The 20209-nt window shown below is 41.8% G+C and overlaps 1 protein-coding gene across 1 annotated transcript in view; it reads left to right on the plus strand.

Annotated features, from left to right (window-relative positions):
- Nucleotides 1-15667: 15667 nt before the first annotated feature.
- LOC138980496 (transmembrane protein 205-like) overlaps nt 15668-20209 on the plus strand; it is a 5708-nt gene continuing 1166 nt past the window's right edge. Inside the window, exons 1-3 of the mRNA XM_070353373.1 lie at nt 15668-16128; nt 18014-18183; nt 19716-19879. Of these exons, the coding sequence (XP_070209474.1) occupies nt 16040-16128; nt 18014-18183; nt 19716-19879 (423 nt within the window). The 5' untranslated portion in view covers nt 15668-16039. The remainder of the gene's footprint in view (nt 16129-18013; nt 18184-19715; nt 19880-20209) is intronic.

The following is a 20209-nucleotide window of genomic DNA, read 5'->3' on the forward strand; positions in this document are numbered from 1 at the left end:
ACATATTCAATTGTTCTTTCAAACGACAGCAGTGACGTCACGGGCGGTGGAAGTAAACGAGACTCCGCCTCGGATCAAGATTCATTCCGGACTTTCGAACTGTCGCAGCTACGACCCGAAATAGATTGGGAGGAAATCACTGAACAGTTGCCACTAGAAATGATGTCTGCAGAACCAGAAGAATGTCCGGTGGCTTCGCTAGCACTGGAGCTGGAAGAGGAGAGCACTCTGCCTAATTTCAACCTAGAGCTTTTGCACACGTTAGAGACCCTTTCATCATATGCCGACAAGGAGCTGCTGAGAGAAACGAACGAGCTTGCTCAGACTGACGACAGCACGGAGGTCATCGAGATTGTGGTCGTGGATGACTCTGTCAGCATTATGACAATTGGGGATTCCACTATGGGAGACGAATCTGTCCGGATTGTGGATTCGCCTTTATCTGAATTGAAACATCAAACGCAGGTAGCAAGAAAATGTGCCATCGAGATTGAAGAGTCCATCGTCGTTGTTGATGACTCTGTCAGCATTATGAAAACTGGGGAATCCTCTATGGGAGACGAATCCGTCCGGATTGTGGATCCGCCTTTATCTGAATTGAAACATCAAACGCAGGTAGCAAGGACATGTGCCATCGAGATTGAAGAGTCCATCGTCGTTGTTGATGACTCTGTCAGCATTATGAGAACTGGGGAATCCACTATGGGAGACGAATCCGTCCGGATTGTGGATCCGCCTGTATCTGAATTGAAACATCAAACGCAGGTAGCAAGGACATGTGCCATCGAGATTGAAGAGTCCATCGTCGTTGTTGATGACTCTGTCAGCATTATGAGAACTGGGGAATCCACTATGGGAGACGAATCCGTCCGGATTGTGGATCCGCCTTTATCTGAATTGAAACATCAAACGCAGGTAGCAAGGAAAGGAGCCAGTAACAGCTCCGAGGAGCACCTACACGTGGATCAAGTCAGCAAGGACATAGACCACGCTGACTGGCATCCTTCTGGCGCTGCCCCCCTGCGGACGCTCCACACGTCGAAAGCTGAATCTGACATGTCCGAGTCATTCCATTCAGCAGTCAGCTCTTTTTCAGATTCGGAAGCGTCTGTCTCAGTTAGTATGAGGACTGCATCTAGACCTGACAGCGATGATGCTGCGTTTGTCTCGCTTGCCTCCCCAGCCGCCGACAAATCGAAGCAAAATACACAACAGAAGTCACTGTCTACCGTCCCCAATCCCACTTACACGGCGAAGAAAGTTTTGGACGAACAGATCGTCTTCAGTCCTAGTTCTGCTGACCCGGAGTATTCCTTCCACGCAATGTCAAGCAACCAGTTTAGCTCGACTCCTTACCAAGTCGGCGCTGTTTCAAACTCCTCCCGGAGTCTATCGGACACAACACGGAGTCTATCGGACACAACATCAAGCCAGTCAGACTTTACTTCTGATCAGGCAAGCCCCAGTCCCGCATGTAACAATATCTCAGAGGGATTTGAAACCCCCGAAAAGGCCAGATTCAGCCAACAATTTGAAAAGTCCGTCCTCTCTATGTCATTGATAGACAGCGGGGGAGGTGAAAGAGACTCCGCCTTGGATCAAGATTCATTCCGGACTTTCGAACTGTACCCGAAATAGACGGTGGGAGGAAATCACTGGACACCTGCCACTAGAAATGATGTCTGTAGAACCAGAAGAATGTCCTGCGGCTTTGAGTTTTGCTTCCACGGGATCGCGAAGATGAGAGCACTCTGCCTACTTTCAACCTGGAGCTAATGACAGTGTCTCCACCAAGTGTCAATTTTCACACGTTAGAGACCCTTTTATCAAATGTATACTTAAACATGAATATGCATATATGTGGGTGTGTACGTACGCGCATGCGTGTGAGCGCGCGCGCGCGTGTGTGCGTGTGTGTGTGTGTGTGTGTGTATGTGAGAGACAAAGAGAAAGAAAGAATGCGCGAGAAACAATATGACGTCATTACACTGTATGTCACGTGCCGTCATTCCATTCTTTCAATAAGCTTACCATCCCGAAGAAGGCAGTAACGTGCCGAAATATTGATTATAGATATAAACGTAGGGGAAGGGCCCCTAATATGGACCACTTTTTTGTTTATTGCTGATAACTAGCTTGCCGTTTTCGTGCAAAGAAGTTTCATTTTGTGTTTGGTATTCCTTCTTTCTTAGGTTAACCGTTAGGCCTAATTAGAGTAAAATAGCTTTGATACACATTCAGCAAAAATTAAATACAGAAAAAATCACAAAGGGTCCATATTAGGAGCCTGGGCGCCTAATATGGACCAGACGGTGAAGCGGCCTTCACGAATCACTGTAAAAAGCCCCCTATATTTCAAAATAACATGATGCAACTTAGTGTACAAGTCAGCCTAATTAAAATATGCTCTAGATTTATCTGTTTCGGGTTGATGAGAGCATTATTTGAAGCACACCAGGAAACTAAAGAAGCTTATCAAAAACAGAGTGAAAATAAGTTAAATTATCAACTTCCACGAAAAGAAGACTTTTCGTTGCATTTTTTTTAAATCTCGAGGGCTAGTTATAGGTTATTACCAGCAAGCTTCTTAATGAATTAATGAAAATAGCCTTTAGCTTTTATTTTCTTCGATTTGTTGAAGGTGGTCCATAATAGGGGACTCGCACATACTTTGAGATTTTGCTATTATTTTTTGTTTGCAGTAGAAACTCGGGGTCAACACTGCTAAAATGTAACAAATGCGGTCTTAGCTGTCATATATAGCCATTTCTGTTTGATAAAAGCTTTGGCTGTGGACAGAAACGAGTCCGTTTTTGGCGGCAAATTTAGAGTGAACGCTGCCAAAAGTGAAAAAAGAGAAAAAGCCTAACGGTTTTGAGATTTGTGTTTCTGCAACTGTTTTGACATGTGCAAGTTATCCAAAGAGGGTGAATACAGCGAATAAAACTTTTTGAGCGCTCTAGCGCCGTTAGTTGGTGGTGGTCCATATTAGGAGCCGGTCCATATTAGGAGCCGGTCCATATTAGGAGCCCTTCCCCTACCTAACCTGGTTACTGGTGTGTTTTCTTTTTATTTAAATAAACATGAATGTATGAACCCTTATATTGGTTTCTTGAGCGGTATCATAAACAAGATGAAATTTTATTCGCTTGGACTTTCTTTCTTTTATAATAGCAGATAAAAAAATAATCAAAATATATCAAGATTTTCAAAACCTGTTATCACGAGTAATAAGTCGGGAGATATCTTGCTTCTGTAAAATTCATGATTGTACGTTGTGAGATTTGTCGAAACATAGTTCAATATGCTTGAGATTTAAAATGCTTGCTTTATCTTATATTACAAAGAATATTATGTGCTGTGCTGTGCTGTGCTGTGCTGTGCTGTGCTGTGCTGTGCTGTGCTGTGCTGTGCTGTGCTGTGCTGTGCTGTGCTGTGCTGTGCTGTGCTGTGCTGTGCTGTGCTGTGCTGTGCTGTGCTGTGCTACTTTTTTCCTGATTGAATTATTGATACACTTTTTGGCTGGGTTTTTTTACCAATAAATTTGGAAGAAAAATTGTGATAGAATTTGTTTGGTTTTCATGTACGTATTTCTGAGTTGATATGCTGGTGTGTGTGTGTGTGTGTGTGTGTGTGTGTGACGGTGTGTGTGTTTGTGTGTGTCTGTGTGTGTCTGTGTGTGTGTGTGTGTGTGTGCATGTGTATGTGTGTGAGGGGGGGTGCGCTCATGTGCGTTATTGCATGTGTGTGTGTATATGTGTGTGTGTGTGAGTGTATACAATCATTAAAAGGCTTATGTCCGTGATCACGGACCACCATATCAAACCTAGCGTTGACTAGTGGCTGAACCACCATATCAAACCTAGCGTTGACTAGTGGCTGGACCACCATATCAAACCTAGCGTTGACTAGTGGCTGGACCACCATATCAAACCTAACGTTGACCAGTGGCTAACAATTCTCAAGGAGGTGTGAAAAGATAGCGGAGGCACTGACCACTTTTAAGCCAGAGATCCAATAGCGGAGGCACTGAGGGGTGGTGTATGCATAGCGCATGCACTTGTCGACTTCTCAGTGACACTCCGGTGTCACGATTTCATCTTTCGCCTGTGTACATATTTCCCCCTCGACATATACTCAAGACTGAAATGTTGTTTCCTGGTAAAATTAAGAAGTGAAATTATTTAAGGACGAAAAGCATGTCAGTTTCTTGCATGTGAAGAAAATTGGTGGTAAAATTTAATAGATTTCAACCCCAAAATCGAATTCTTCGAAAACGTGTACTGGGTGGTTACGTCCCTTGAGTAAGAAGGAAACATTTTAGGATGAATCAAATTTCTAAGTTAAATAAAACAAATTGGTTGAACAAATTTGGCCCCATGAATGTAAGGTACACAAGGTCGCTCATCAGTACTATCGAAGGGTGTTTTTTTGTTCAGTGTAGAGTTTATACTAGATCAACGAGGCCGAGAAGCGAAATATCAACACGGCGAAAGATGAAAACGTCACACAGGTCCTGGCCAGGCTTGGGGGGTGGGGGGACTGTACTGGCCACTGAGCCGACGTGAGAAGTGTAATGTGAACATGTTGACATCACAAACAGCTTCCGTGTGTAGAAAGTGAACCCTTCCCATCGATCGTCTGTTTCTGTACTCAGGCTTATCCCCCTCCCCCACTATCCCATAGTCACTCCCGTGCCGCATGTTTGCCTCTTTTCTCCAGCTGTCCATACACGTTTTGCACAACAACAACAACATTCATAGCAAGACAAAAAAGATGTTCTTATTTGAACATGTTTTATTATTATTCTTTGTCATTTGTTTGTAAATTTGGTTGCGAGTCCAGTATATTAGGTATTACTCTTACTATTCTTTAACTTTCGTTTATATTTGTTTCTTAAGATACGCTTCTTTCTTTCTCTATCTCTTGTGTTTTCGCTTGTTTTATTGTTTGTTTTATTGTTTGTTTTATTGTTTGTTTTATTGTTTGTTTGCCTGTTTGTTAACATGTTTGTTGTTTCGTTGTGGTTTGTTTTATTGAGTAACGATTGTTCTGACCCCACCTTTAAAGCGTCAAAGTTTGAACCCATGGTGGTTTGACAATGTTCGCCACTGATTCTGGGTACCGTGTACACGACTGAATCGCCGTCAGGTCTATGCTGCATTACATCTATAGTCATACACATTTACAATCAATATTTATTACGTTTCTTTGAACTCGCAAAAGCGGGGATTTTGTGATATCAGTTATCAAACACCTGTAGGACGGGCGCAATGGCTTGATGGTAAGACGCCGGCATCCAAAGCGGAAGGTCTTGGGTTCGAATCCTGGCCGCGCCTGGTGGATTCAGGTGGAGATTTTTCCGATCTCCCAGGTCAACTTATTTGCAGATCTGCTAGTGCCTTATCCCCCCCCCCCCCCCCCCCCCCTGTGTGTACACGCAAGCACAAGACCAAGTGCGCACGGAAAAGACTCGATCCTGTAATCCATGTCAGAGTTCGGTGGGTTATAGAAACACGAAAATACCCAGCATGCTTCCTCCGAAAGCGGCGTATGGCTGCCTGAATGGCGGGGTAAAAACGGTTGTAGGCCTACACGTTTAAATTCCACTCGGGTAAAAACACGAGTGTAGGCTACGTTGGAGTTTCGACAGTTTCAGCCCACGAACGCAGAAGAAACACCTGTATGCTTAGAAAGGGTAAGCGCTTGCAGATCCTACTGTACTATAAGTATGTCAACAAAGAAAAACCGTCCGGAATTCAGCAGCGCACCCCCCCCCCCCCCCACCACCCACCCACCTTAACCAAATTAAAGCGTTCAGATTACCAAACTTTCTGAACCTGGTTTTTTAATTAAGCAGTCGATTTCACATGTGCGGTTTGACTTCGCCTGAGCGACAGTAGCTATGAAATGCAGCACGTGAGGAAGTCAGTCAAGTGTTGATAGTGTATTACCTACCGGGTTTAGAGTTTCCTCCCTTGCGAATTTACCTTCTGCAGTGCTTAGAACACAATTGATTAAATCTACCATTCCTGTATGACAATAGAATCGACATCTACATTATTTGACGTGTATGGAGAAGAAAACCGTTATCAATTCTTGTACTAAAATATGAAACTAACATTACAATTAATTTTTAGGAAAACGTCACTCTAACTGAATAATGACTAAGTATTTATGATATCATATTACAAAGTTATTTGCAGCAAATTGCGTTTGCATTGACCACCGCATATCCTCGCTATTATTTAGACACACTAATGGTCACAGACGACTTACTTTCGATAACTAGTACTGATTCAGTTTATATTGCACTCGTTGAAGCGGGAAACTTAACAATACACAAAGACATTCCACTGACATCATGTCAAGTGCTACGCAATACATTATGCTGAACTTTCTAATGTAGGCAAAGAAGCCACACACAGAGAAAACAAACCGCGGTGCACCCAAAAATAGTGTGACGTGACATGTAGTGCTCACTGAAATTCCGACAGGGGAGGAAAATCCGGAGTTTCTCGTTCAAGGTAGCGAAAGACGGAGTTGTTCCCCTTGATAAAAATATTGCGTTGCTTCTTAAATCTCGTGGAATGACCACACGTACCCGATGTTTCAAATACAATGCAAGAGAATGTTTTTAACATTTTTGAAAAAATGATAAATACTTAATCCAATAGAAAAAGAGCAAATTCCTTAAATTGTTTGTTGTATCTTAAGATAAAAAGTGGTGGAAGGTATTTTGAGGCGTTTTCTATGCTAAATGTGTATTTTTCAGCTTCCTTACTGGTTTGCTCATTACTAAGACTCACTGATATGAAGGGTGATTAAGCTTATGTTTTATTCGACTTACCTTCGATATCATAGATTTTTGCACTCGCAGAAGCGAGTACTTACCAACATTGTCAACTTAAATCCAAAGATAAGCGTAAGGCAATGATGCTACTTCATTTACCAGGTAACGTACCTGTTGCTTTTGTTTCGGAGGGGGGGGGGGGGGGGGGGGGGGGGGGGCTTAATAATTCTTCATAACGATCACGTGCATCGTACGAATTTCACTTGATCAGATAAAAAGAACCAGGGAAGTAGGTTTCATTGCGAAATGTTTGTGACTCAGTCAGCTAGCTACCTGGCCTGAACTCACCTGTACTCACCTTGGCCTTGCCCTTCCTTTGCCAGACAGGTGAAGTCAGCACCGTACTCTTGACTTTCTGACGTCGGGACGACAGGAAATTACGAAATCAAGTCCACACCTACAGTACAACATGCAAATGCAGTTTTCCAAAAAGGGGAAACTAGAACGCATTTAGATCGCTTACTTCCCTTTGGTTATTGAAAAGGGGAAGTACTCTCGGGGAAGAAATATCTGCGTATTTGTTTCCTTACTTTTTATACCGCGTTGAGTGGAATCTGCAGGGAATGATGACTTACGGCTATTAAAGACGTACTCTTTACGGATGAAAAGGAGAAGACTGTGCACGGAAGCAGCTTCTTTTTCTTCCGGTTTCTTGCTTGGATTCACACGCTGTCGGCGGGGCAAAAGACGGGTGTTCGCATGGCCGTTACTAGAAAGATGGGAGATCGAAAACACCCTACTTACCGTGTAAACATCATGTAACCATCATGTAAACCATCATGTAAACCATCATGTAAACCATCATGTAAACCATTATGTAAACCATCATTTAACCATCATGTAAAATATCGTGTAAACCATCATGCAGACACCATCGTATAAACCATCATGTAAACCATCATGTAACACCATCGTATAACCATCATGTAAACCATCATGTAAACCATCATGTAAACCATCATGTAAACCAGTGCAGATTGGTTCAGAGCTAAGATCATCCCTCCACGTGAACACAGACCACAACACTCAAAAGCAGGCGTGTTTTCCGTGCAGAGTGGAACGTTTTTGCTGAACCGATTTTGCAAATGGACTTTTCATGCGAGTCACTAAGGCCTAAAAAAAAAAGAGGTGTGGTTACAGTAACCCGACCTACCCTATTTCTAGGGGCCGATCCTATAACTTTTTATTACATTTGTCAAAAAAAAAAAAAAAAAAAACGAGTGCAAAAAACGCAATGAAAGCGAAAGCGCCCGAGTCGCACACTTATTTCCCTTTCAAGTACCGGTAGGTTTAATTTGTACACATTAGAAAAAAAAGTAAAAAAAAAAAAAAAGTAATTGCCTACCTACCTACCCTATTTTTTTGGCTATGTTACCGTAACCACACCTATTTTTTTTTTTTTTTGGCCTAAGTAAAAAAATAATTCAAATATTCCAGTCTGCATAAAAAGCACCCAGGCTTTTGAATTGTTGGTATGTGTCCACATGGATGGATGAATGTATCCCGTGTGACAGCATGACCAGATCTGAGATTGTGAGCCAAACCGTTTGCACAAGAAAGCCCATTCATTTCAAACAGTCACAAAAAGAAAAGTTTTGCGTCACATGAAAAAGAAAGGAAGACACTAGCATCGAACCTGAGCACTCGAAGCCCTTTCGCCATGTTCAGCTTGGTCACGTGGTTCCCGTTACCCTCCTTTCTTCAGGCCTAATGTTAAACAAATATCATCCAGTATTAACCTGGACATTGCGAAACTCGCTTGCCTTCCTGACGCTGTGGGTTCCCCACTTTTCTGGGTGCACGTGGCCTTGTGTGAAGCCGCTGACTTACACAGTAACCACGACTTCAGCACGCAGACAACGTATTTGGTTTGCTGTGGGTTTCTTTAAGTTTGAGAATCCCCCCCCCCCAAAAAAAAAAGGGGGGGGGGAGGGGATATGAAAGGCCAAACAGCGTGAAACAGCATTCAAAAACAGCCATTCCTTATCCATCCCATCTCCCTAAAACAAAACAACCAACCAAACAAAAACAAGCAAACAAAGAAACAAGCAAACAAAGAAACAAGCAAACAAGGCAAAACAAATCAGCTCACACAGAAAAACGAAAAGCAAAACAACACGAACGGAGGGGACAGCAAACAACACGAAACAAAATGAAATGGAACATGTAAATAACAGGGGGAGGGGGGATACAACTTATTTAGTTACCGTGCTATGTTTGTCCGCTATGAATCATAAATAGGTATTTAAGTTGAGAATTATAAATAGAAGAGCAAAGCAAAGAGGGACGTGACGAACTTTTCAGGAAGAAAGTTCTAAAATGTTCTGGAAGGAAGTTAGATCATGTGTCTATTCTCGATCGTTCCAGAAGAGTGACGAACTTTTCATGAAGAACGCTCTAGAACGTTCTAGAAGGAAATTAGGTCATGTGTCTATTCTCGATCGTTCCGGAAGAGTGACGAACTTTCCAGACTCGGAAAGAACGCTCTAGAACGTTCTGAAGGAACTTGAGTTGGGTCATGTGACTATTCCCGATCGTTCCGGAAAAGTGACGAACTTTCCAGAAACTGAGGTTAGGCTTTCTGATCACAAACACACACACTGACACACACACACACACACACACACACACACACACACACACACAGCTGGAGGTTCAAATCAGCCTTATTTTTTTCAGATTTTGTTTTCTGACATTATTTTAAATTTTTCTCATTTTGTGAAAATACAGAACATCTGTCAGAAGATATGCGGCCTTCGGCGGTTCCTTGTTTTCCGAATGGTAACTGTCATCCCTGCATAGACCGTACTGGCCCCATTTCCAATCACAGACACAAACCATGTGACCTACGAAAGCCTACGTGCCAAAATAAGAATGAGGACACTGTGACCGCAAATCCCGAAGTTTCCCCAGGGGGTCCAAACGACAAGCCTATTTCCATCTTGTCCGACTTAGTGAGGTGGCATTTCGTGCAAAATGCGCATATTTCCCCACTTGCGTGACGCAATGCAGTCAGCGGTGAACATAGTCTGTATATCGTCCTATGTCTTGTCTGTCGCGCACATACTGAGGTTGTCCGATATCCCGGAATATAGTTATGTGACGTCATATCCGATCACAGGCGTACGACCAATCGTTTGTTGTGATTGTCCGAGATTTGGAAGTATGGATAAGATTAAGGGAGCATTTAGCAGTATGATACAGATGTTCACTTGGACCATTGATACATGTAACAGTGCTAGAACTTTTGAGGCGTATCAATGATTAGAGTAGCCTGTTGTGAATAAATTTTTTTTATGTAAATCAGCTAGTTAACGGCTGATGAAACACAAATCGATCGGTCAAAGCAGGCATAAAGCACTTCCTCTGTGTGCTGACACAGACTGAAACGGCTAATCAGAGAACAACAACAAAATTTTAAACTGTCTTTTGCATAAAATTTCATTAGCAAGGCATACCCAATCGCAGAGAAGGCTTCGAATTTCTTTTTTTTCTTTTTCTTAGTAGCAGAAGCAGCAGCAACACTGTGCAGTAATAGTGGTAGCAGTGGTCGTCGTAGTAGTAGTCCAAGTATAGTAGTACCAAAATAGTAGTACTTGTAGTAGAAGCAGTAGTGGTATCAGTAGTATTTAAGTACTAGTAGTAATAGGAAGAGGAAGAGCATCAGCAGACTGATGATAGTTTGTAGCTCATTCTTACAATGAAAAACTCTTACTTCCAAGCGCCTTTTACCCAAACCATCATTACACATTACCCATGTACCGTCATACTTGCGTGCATGTCCACCCTTGAAGCGGAACGCATTTCCGAGAGGTACACAGCATGTGTACAGCTGTCAATCAACCGACAGGCGCAGTTCCGCCGCAAGTGCAACATTCTTCCCGTCGCGATACGACCAAAGTCCAGGAAGTGAGATCACAACAAACTGTGTCAACACACCAGTCAACATTCTTCCCGTCGCGATACGACCACAGTCCAGGAAGTGAGATCACAACAAACTGCGTCAAACACACCAGTCAACATTCTTCCCGTCGCGATACGACCAAAGTCCAGGAAGTGAGATCACAACAAACTGCGTCAAACACACCAGTCAATATTCTTCCCGTCGCGATACGACCACAGTCCAGGAAGTGAGATCACAACAAACTGTGTCAACACACCAGTCAACATTCTTCCCGTCGCGATACGACCACAGTCCAGGAAGTGAGATCACAACAAACTGTGTCAACACACCAGTCAACATTCTTCCCGTCGCGATACGACCACAGTCCAGGAAGTGAGATCACAACAAACTGCGTCAAACACACCAGTCAACATTCTTCCCGTCGCGATACGACCACAGTCCAGGAAGTGAGATCACAACAAACTGTGTCAACACACCAGTCAACATTCTTCCCGTCGCGATACGACCACAGTCCAGGAAGTGAGATCACAACAAACTGCGTCAAACACACCAGTCAACATTCTTCCCGTCGCGATACGACCAAAGTCCAGGAAGTGAGATCACAACAAACTGCGTCAAACACACCAGTCAATATTCTTCCCGTCGCGATACGACCAAAGTCCAGGAAGTGAGATCACAACAAACTGCGTCAAACACACCAGTCAATATTCTTCCCGTCGCGATACGACCAAAGTCCAGGAAGTGAGATCACAACAAACTGCGTCAAACACACCAGTCAACAAAGATGACGCGATGCACTGCATGGCTTGGGCGGGGTCCGAGTCTTCCTCACGCACTTCCTTCAATGGAAAGCAAGCAAACCAACAAACAAGCAAACCGACACCACCAACCCCCCCAAAAAACAAAAAAATAAAAGAAGAAAACGAAGAAGAAAAAGAAGATGAAGAAGAAGAAAAGAGAAAAAAACCAACTAAAACAGCACATAAAACAAACTGAAAAAAACAACGACAATAACAAACAAACAAACAAACAAAGACACAAACAAAAAATAAATAAACGAACAAACAGACAAACAAACAAACAAACAAAAAGACAAAAAAACAAACAGACATACATACAGACAGACAAACAAACAAACAGACAAACAAACAAACAGACAAACAAACAAACAAATAAAAAGACAAACAAAAACAAACAAACAGAAAAACAAACAGACAAACAAACAGAAAAACAAACAAACAAACAACGCACACTTCGTGCAGATACAGTAATAGTTTTGTACGTAATGGCACATTTTGATTCACTTTAAAGAAAGCAGACATTCTGAGAAGTAATTCTCACAACTTTTTTTTATCATGATTATTATGTAAGTATTTATCTATCTCATCAAAATGTGCGAGGAATGATAGGTCTTACTAGACGTGATATAAACTGGCAGTTCACCACATATTTTGATTTACTTTCTTAAAGCAGTGACTCTAATCGTGTGAAGAATAATTATTACAAGTCGTTAATATCATATCATTAATTCAGTCAAAGTTGAGAGTCAGTGTGACAAATAATCAATAATGGACGAATGACTTTTGACTCGAGTGTTACTGGTCGTAGATATATATAACTGTATTTTATATTTTCAGAAGCAATCGCCAATTACCCGTTTGTTCAATCTATTCCTCTCTCTGTCTCTCTCTGTCTCTCTGTCTCTCTCTGTCTCTGTCTCTGTCTCTGTCTCTGTCTCTGTCTCTCTCTCTCTCTCTCTCTCTCTCTCTCTCTCTCTCTCTCTCTCTCTCTCTCATGTTTTTGTCCCGCATTTCATTTTTCATTTCTATTTCTCTGTGCCCTCTCTCTGCCCTCTCTGTGATATGTATTTTCGTCTTTGTTTTATTAATGATTTATGAATGAATTGCTTCTGCACACATTTATTGGTCCTTTTTAACCACAAAAAAAGAATAAATTATGGATAAAAAAAAGATAAAAATTATAGATGAAGTGTTCCTGCACACATTTATTTGGTCCCTTTTTCCTTCTTTTTGTGTGTGTGGTATACCATCGATAACGACATGTGAAGGTATGGGGTATTGTCGCTTTAACGCTGGGGAGTGTATACGCGGCGTGTGCTGACAGGAGCAGCAGCTGGCCACGAACTACCTGCACCGTCTGTCCCCAGGTCCCACACGCACTCTGCATTCCTTTGCCTTTGGTCTTCTCTTCTAGCCGCAGGACTTTGGAATTAAATGTAAACTGCAAGGTGCCGAAAAGTAGAAAATTTGTTAAACTATTGTGATATTGTGATATGTGCCCCTAATTCAACACGTTGAGAGAGAGAGAGACAAGACAAGACAAGACAAAATCTTTATTATCGAGGGTAATAGATAAGCAAGAATATTGCTTTTTTACATCCAGCCCTCGCCCTAATATAGGGTCAACAAGAACAGAAAACAATATAATCAAAGAACTATCACATCAAACTTAATACATTATAACTGCATGTATATACAGATACAATTTTAAAAAATAAATTGTCATGCTGCATTTTAAGTACAATTTCCAAGTGTCAATTTTTAACATAACTTAATTTAGATCTGCATATTATTATAATTTTGTTTAACATGCACATACATTTTAAATGAATTGGTGAACCATTCAGCACATGTTTAGTTGCATTATGTGTGACATATAATTTTTTTTGAAGCTGTCTGTGTTTGTTTTATGCTTAAGAAAAATAGGCAGTGAGTTCCATAGGACCGCACCTGAATAAAGAAGGCTTGATTTGAAAAGGTCAATACGTGGAGTCGGTGTTATGATTTTTAGTCTGTTATAGTTCAAAATAAAATTATCACGTAATGTCTCCGGTGCATATCCTGACATCACTTTATGCATCATAACACCTTTATTATACATTAATCTTTTTTGAAATGGTAATACTTGCAAATTTTTACAATCAGATTCTGAAGGAGTGTGATGTTTTAGCATTATAAGCTTAACTGCTCTTCTGTGAAGACTTGCTAAAGGTTTCAAAACATTAGCACTTGCACAAACCCATAGAGTGGATGCATAATCAATATTTGACAAGATGTGATTGTACAAAAAAAATCTTTCGCGAGTGGAAATTCAAGAAATGTTTTATTTTTGATAACTGATATATTTTTTGGGAAGCAATCTTACAGATGTAATCAATGTGATCATGCCATGATAAATTATTATCAATCTTTACACCAAGGACTTTATGGTGAGACACTTCTTCCAATACTTGATTTTTAATATAAAGAGGTGGAATGCTTGATAATAGATTTTGTCGTTTCTGTCTTGTGGTTATTAGCATAAATTTTGCTTTTGTATGGTTAAGAGACATATGGTTTAACTCTGACCAATTCAGGAGTGCATCAATGCTTTCTTGGAGAGTTTTTGACAAATAATTTATGGAATGGTGACTAGAATGAATAGTAGTGTCATCTGCAAACAATTCACAGTTATTACGTATGCAAAGTGGTAAATCATTGACATAAATGGAGAACAATAATGGGCCTAAAACAGATCCCTGTGGGACCCCATATTTCAAAGTACTTTCATTTGAATATGATGAGAGAGAGAGAGAGAGAGGGGGAGAGGGAGAGGGAGACACAGACACAGACACAGACACAGACACAGACACAGAGAGACACAGAGAGACACAGAGAGACAGAGAGAGAGAGACACACACACACACACATACACACACACACGCACACACACACACACAAACACATACACAAACGGCACACACACACACATGACATGCACTCCCCCCCCTCCACAAACACATATTTATATGACTCCCAACAAGTTTTTTGAACAGCTATCAGTTTCATCAAAATCATGTATTGCTGCGATTCTGCTTGCTACATTGCTGTGGACTGCACTGATCTGAGACAGATTTAGGACTGAAAGATTTAAAGTCGGGAATCCTTTTGCAAACAAATCAAACTAGAGGGCATGATGCCTTTCTCAGTCACAGAAACACAAATGCTCATTTTCTTTAAATCAAACAGGGAGCGATGTTTATTCAATGACGTCAACGTAGTCGTGTCCTTCAATCTGCGTCTTTTACCTGTGTTATTACCTGACAGCCTGTGATGAAACTCTGCACAGACCGAAGACGTCACCAGCGGGTCATTAAATACATCAAAGACACTGCTGTCCTTGCGTACACGTTTCAGGGACCAGGAGGGTACCAAACAGAGAGCGAACGTCACACTGTACCAGTCAGCATTTCTCATCACGATAGGTGTTTGGAAGACTGGCATTAAACAAGGCAGGGCTAGAGAAGTAAATTGAACAAAAACTGACCACTTTATTCCAGCACCCGGTCAAAGTAAGCTGGAATGACAAAGCAGTGGCTTTACAACTTGAGACGAAAGTCTGTCAACTGTAGTCCGATTGACCAGTTAATGATCATCATTTGTACGCTGGTATGTTCACAGAAAAGAGCGGTACAAATACTGGCAACTGCTCTGACGAGATATCATCATCATCATCTTCTTCATCAGTCATCTTCATTATCTTCGTCGTCGTCGTCGTCGTCGTCATCGTCTGGCGTCGTCGTCGACATCATCATCATCATCATCATCATCATCATCATCATCATCATCATCATCATCATCATCATTATTATCCGCAACGTGACACCAACATCGAGTCATTATCATCATAATAAGGCAGTGCTAGAGTTAGTTTGATATTCTTATCATTCTCTTGCACAAAACAAACATTTCCCATGTGGGATCTTGGTTTAAGAAAACTTTATTCAATTTAGTATCGTGACATATTTCAGTACATACATACTAGAGCTATCGAATCCCAAGTCCCTTGATGTTACATGGCAGATAATCCAAGAGCTTTTTTCGCTTTATTTTTTTATTTTTTTATTGCCGAATTGTGGCTTTTTTAATGTATTATTATTTTTTTTTTGTATTTGAAATACCTGTGGTGGCAGGGACGCACCACCCTTTGCCCTCGTGCGAACCTACCGGACTACGTGCGGAAGGGCATGTGTCAGGGAAAGGTCACGTCTGCCGCGCCTCCTCGCGCGCGTCGTAAAATGCCATCCACTCCTGATTGGCTGCAGCCCAGGCTCTATTTGCATACAGCCAATGGGAGACGAGAAGCCCGGTTTTTATATAGACTGTTGGATATAGACTTGGGATATCCTCTGAGGAGATTCCTTGGTGAGTGTGTGTGTCTCTGATCAAGGAGATAACCGCAGTAACGGAAGTTTTTCATTTCCTCGCCGTTAGTCGCAGCTGATGACAAAAAGTGTCGATTCTTGCAGGTTTTTATCTCACATCGTGTCTGCTGTCTTAACTGCAGCCATGGGCAAATTCGCGCAAGTTGGGTAAGTGTATATATATACTTTTGATTCTGTCTCGAATACATGTTTATAATTATTGTTTTTGTGATTTTCTTTCAATTGAACAAGTTTGTAAAGTACGCCGTTTGGACTTTTGTTTTAGTGATTGAGATGAGGTGCCGGTTTAATGCTCTGTCTGGGTATTTCTGTTTTTACGCTACGTAGTTACTTTTTTTCTCTCTGTTTAGACTGTGTCTCGTTCTTTATCTTAGGCTTTCGTGTAACTTTGTCTTCCCCTTGGCACAGCCTCTTGAACGTTTTAGGTTTTTGTTTGGGTTTGTTACTTTCTTTCTCAACCGTAGTATATGCTTTTTAAAAGAGTGGTTATGTTTTTCTTCAAAGCCGTCGTTGTGTACGTATTTTAATACTACTGTCTGTCTTCATAGCCTCCTGGTGATTTTCTTTTTCTTTTTCTTTTTCTTTTTCTGGTCCTCAGCCTCTCACTGTCTCTCTCTCTCTCTCTCTCTCTCTCTCTCTCTCTCTCTCTCTCTCTCTCTCTCTCTCTCTCTCTCTCTCTCTCTCTCTTTCTTTCTCTCTCTCTCTCTGGTTCTCTCTCTCTCTCTCGCTCTCTTTCCCCCTCTCTCTCTCTCCCTCTCTCTCTCGTTCTCCCTCTCTCTCGCGCTCTCTCTCTCTCTCTCTCTCTCTCTCTCTCTCTCTCTCTCTCAATATATATATATATATATCTATATACGGCTTGTGTGTGTGTGTCTGTCTGTCTGTCTGTCACTTCGCGATGCACGGCCAAAGTTCTCGATGGATCTGCTTCAAATTTGGTGGGCATATTCAGGTAGACCCCGGACACAATCTGGTCGATGAAAATTTTCAACACGTGCTCTAAGCGCGGCGCGGTGAACCGATTTTGGTTTTTCTGTAGATCCATTCCCAGTAACTCTTCCTTATCTTCTCCAGTGTTTTGCGCGTTTATCTCCCTTCCTTCGTGTGGCGTCAATCACGTCAACACGTGCTCTAAGCCGGCGAACCGCCACGCTGCATACTCCGTCTCGCGATCCACCCGAAGCGGGTAATCATCTAGTATCTATATATGTAACCGAGTGCCGAAACACTACGATCACCTCGGGAGGCGAAGTGCAATCAAACAGGATTGAAAATGTTAGGGCTAATTTCTTAGCCCTATAAAAACTGTTATGCAAACCCGAAGGTTTCCATGAACATACAGACAATCGGAAACCACCAGACCCCATCACAAACAGAATTCTACAATCCACTGGTGTTGACTTTTAAAGGCCAACAACTCAGGTGCAGAGTCTGCTGTGAAAGGAGCGGTAGCCTCCCCTGTCACAATCGCCCCCGTTTGAAATGAACTTCGTCCCGAAGTTCCGAACCGGGGGACCACTGTCCATCCCAAGTTCGCAGAATGGGAACAGCACGAAAATGTTCAGTGGTCATATTATGCCATTACCTGAACATATCATGCCGAGTCCCATCCCTGCTCGCAAGCGCCAGATGTAACCGAGTGCCGTAACACTACGATCACCTCGGGAAGCGAAATGCAATCAAACAGGATTGAAAATGTTAGGGCTAATTTCTTAGCCCTATAAAAACTGTTATGCAAACCCGAAGGTTTCCATGAACATACAGACAATCAGAAACCACCAGACCCCATCACAAACAGAATTCTACAATCCACTGGTGTTGACTTTTAATGGCCAACAACTCGGGTGCAGAGTCTGCTGTGAAAGGAGCGGTATCCTCCCCTGTCACATATATATGATTTTTTTCTGACTGTTCGTATTGTTTTGCTTTCTCTTGTTATTTTCTCAAACCTTTCTTCAATATTCTTCCCCCACTTCACCTAACAAAAGTTTTCTTCTCTTATTTTATAGTTGTTGGTTGTGTCTCTTTTTTGCAGGGTGACCCATTTCCAGTATTTCGCCGTGGTGGTCATTATGCTCTTCACCAGTTTCATGCTCTACCCCGGGCGCCGCAGAATGGACTCGTCCTCTACAACTGTGGCTATGGTCCACCTGGGCGCGTTCACTGCCAACTACGGGGCGCAGCTCTGGGTCACGCTCGTGGCAGGTAAAAACCACTTCGTTATCTTGGACAATTTTGGTTTAACAACAATTGTATTCAGTTTCTTTTATCGTGACATTAACAATATAATTATGGCATTTACTATTCTCACTCAAGCATAGTGCTTATTTTAAGCATTACTAGTGATAACATAACAGTGGTATGTACGATGGCGGACTAAATTGAAATACTCATTTCAGAATACTGTTACAAAAAACAAAACAAAAAGATTGAAAAAAATAGATGAAAAAAAATGCCTGGGGTTGGTTATACAGTAGGTAATAACACAAAATAAGCATAAAGGAAAAAGACGAAGAGAAGAAGACATGGAGCGCAAATATTTGGGGAGAGTGAATCTGATAAAAGCCGTGAAAACCAAAAGGTGATGAAATGAGGTCATTGGGTCGCTAGACCGTCGGGGGCTAGTTTGGTGCCCGAAAGCCGATCCCCTCAAGATTAAATAGGACACGCTCTTAGAACATGACACTCACTGCCAGACTTGAACAAGAAAAGAACAGAACAAAAGACCGCACCCTAACCCTCACTGCCTGGCCCAACAATCATTTCAAAAGAAAACAGAGAAAAGGCTTGAAAGACATAACTGTGGGCCAAAGTCTGGCGCATTGAAAAGCATATTCAGGATTGAATAGGAAACGCTATTAGAAGATGACATTTCCAGACTTGAGGGGGAAAAAAAGAGAGAGAAAAAAGGCCGCACCCTAACCCACGCCCAATAATGATTTCAATAAAAAAGAATTAAAAAAAGGGGCGGGGGGGGGGGGGGGGGGGGACGCTTGAACGTGACGACACAAAAGAAATTGTTCGAGGAAGTCTGGTGCAAAAGCATATTTTATTTGACACCTCGCGGTTTCGAGGTCGCGACTGAATAAGTGTCTGCAGTGTCCAAAGAGACAGCAAATGAAATGGGATCGGCAAAAGGATAGGACAATATTCTTCAAAGACGGTTTTGCACTTAACAAGCACTTGTCTTGGACTTTAATACCCCAATACCTGAGGTCGGTTCTTTAGCTTTCAAACATAGGGATAAGACGGATTATCACCGGAGAAAAAACACACAAGAAAAGACGAACGAATAAATAAATGAATAAATAGGAAAATAACGAAAGAAGGAGGACATTGGCAGAGCATTCAAATTGCATAGTTTGGGATACTTACCACAAACGTGAAAGCTTTAAAATGCAGAATCTTATTCAAAAGTATTATTTTCAATAGTTTACAAAACTTTCAAACTTTAACTGAAAGCGAGTTTTTACTTGTCTTAACTTCAATTTGTCGCTGAAAAATAATCTGTTGTATTTTCGTCGTCTTCTTTCCCTTCTTTAACATCTTTAAATACATTTCGTTTAACTATAAGCCGTTTAGTAAGAGTCAGTTGTATTAAAATGTCGTCATATTAGTATGCTAATTATTGTTGAATTTGATGACCGCAGGTGGTCTCACTCTCACGCTCCATCACATGACGTCACTCACACGCTCCATCACATGACGTCACTCACACATTTTATTTGGAATTGCAGGTTTCACCATGTTCTACAATCTGCCACGTCACATGTTCGGACAAGTACAGAGTCGTCTGTTTCCAATGTTCTTTCTGTGGAGCCTGGTGACGTCAGCCATCTCCATAGCAACCTACGTCACACTCCATCCCTTTGAATCATGGGATCACTCCAACGTTATACAGGTATGCCAACAAATATGCTTGACTTCTCGCACTGGCACGTTCGTCTGATGAAACTACCGTCTAGCATGATCTCATTAGGGACTTTAAGCCACGTGTGGTTAACGTTAACGTAGCATCTGGCATTGCGCAATACAGCGCGGCCGAGGAGAGGTTCTTTGCCAAATAAGCTTACCTCATGCAGACCGTTGACTCGCCTACTTTTAAGGCGATGTGTGGCACTAAGATTAAACTTGGAGAATACATGGAATAACCTAGTTTTTTTGGTAGTTATTGAAGTGACTTAGGCCTTATAACAATGAATGACATTTTTTTTTAAATATTAATAGACAC

This window comes from Littorina saxatilis, linkage group LG11, assembly GCF_037325665.1.
Source record: "Littorina saxatilis isolate snail1 linkage group LG11, US_GU_Lsax_2.0, whole genome shotgun sequence".
Taxonomy (NCBI): domain Eukaryota; kingdom Metazoa; phylum Mollusca; class Gastropoda; order Littorinimorpha; family Littorinidae; genus Littorina; species Littorina saxatilis.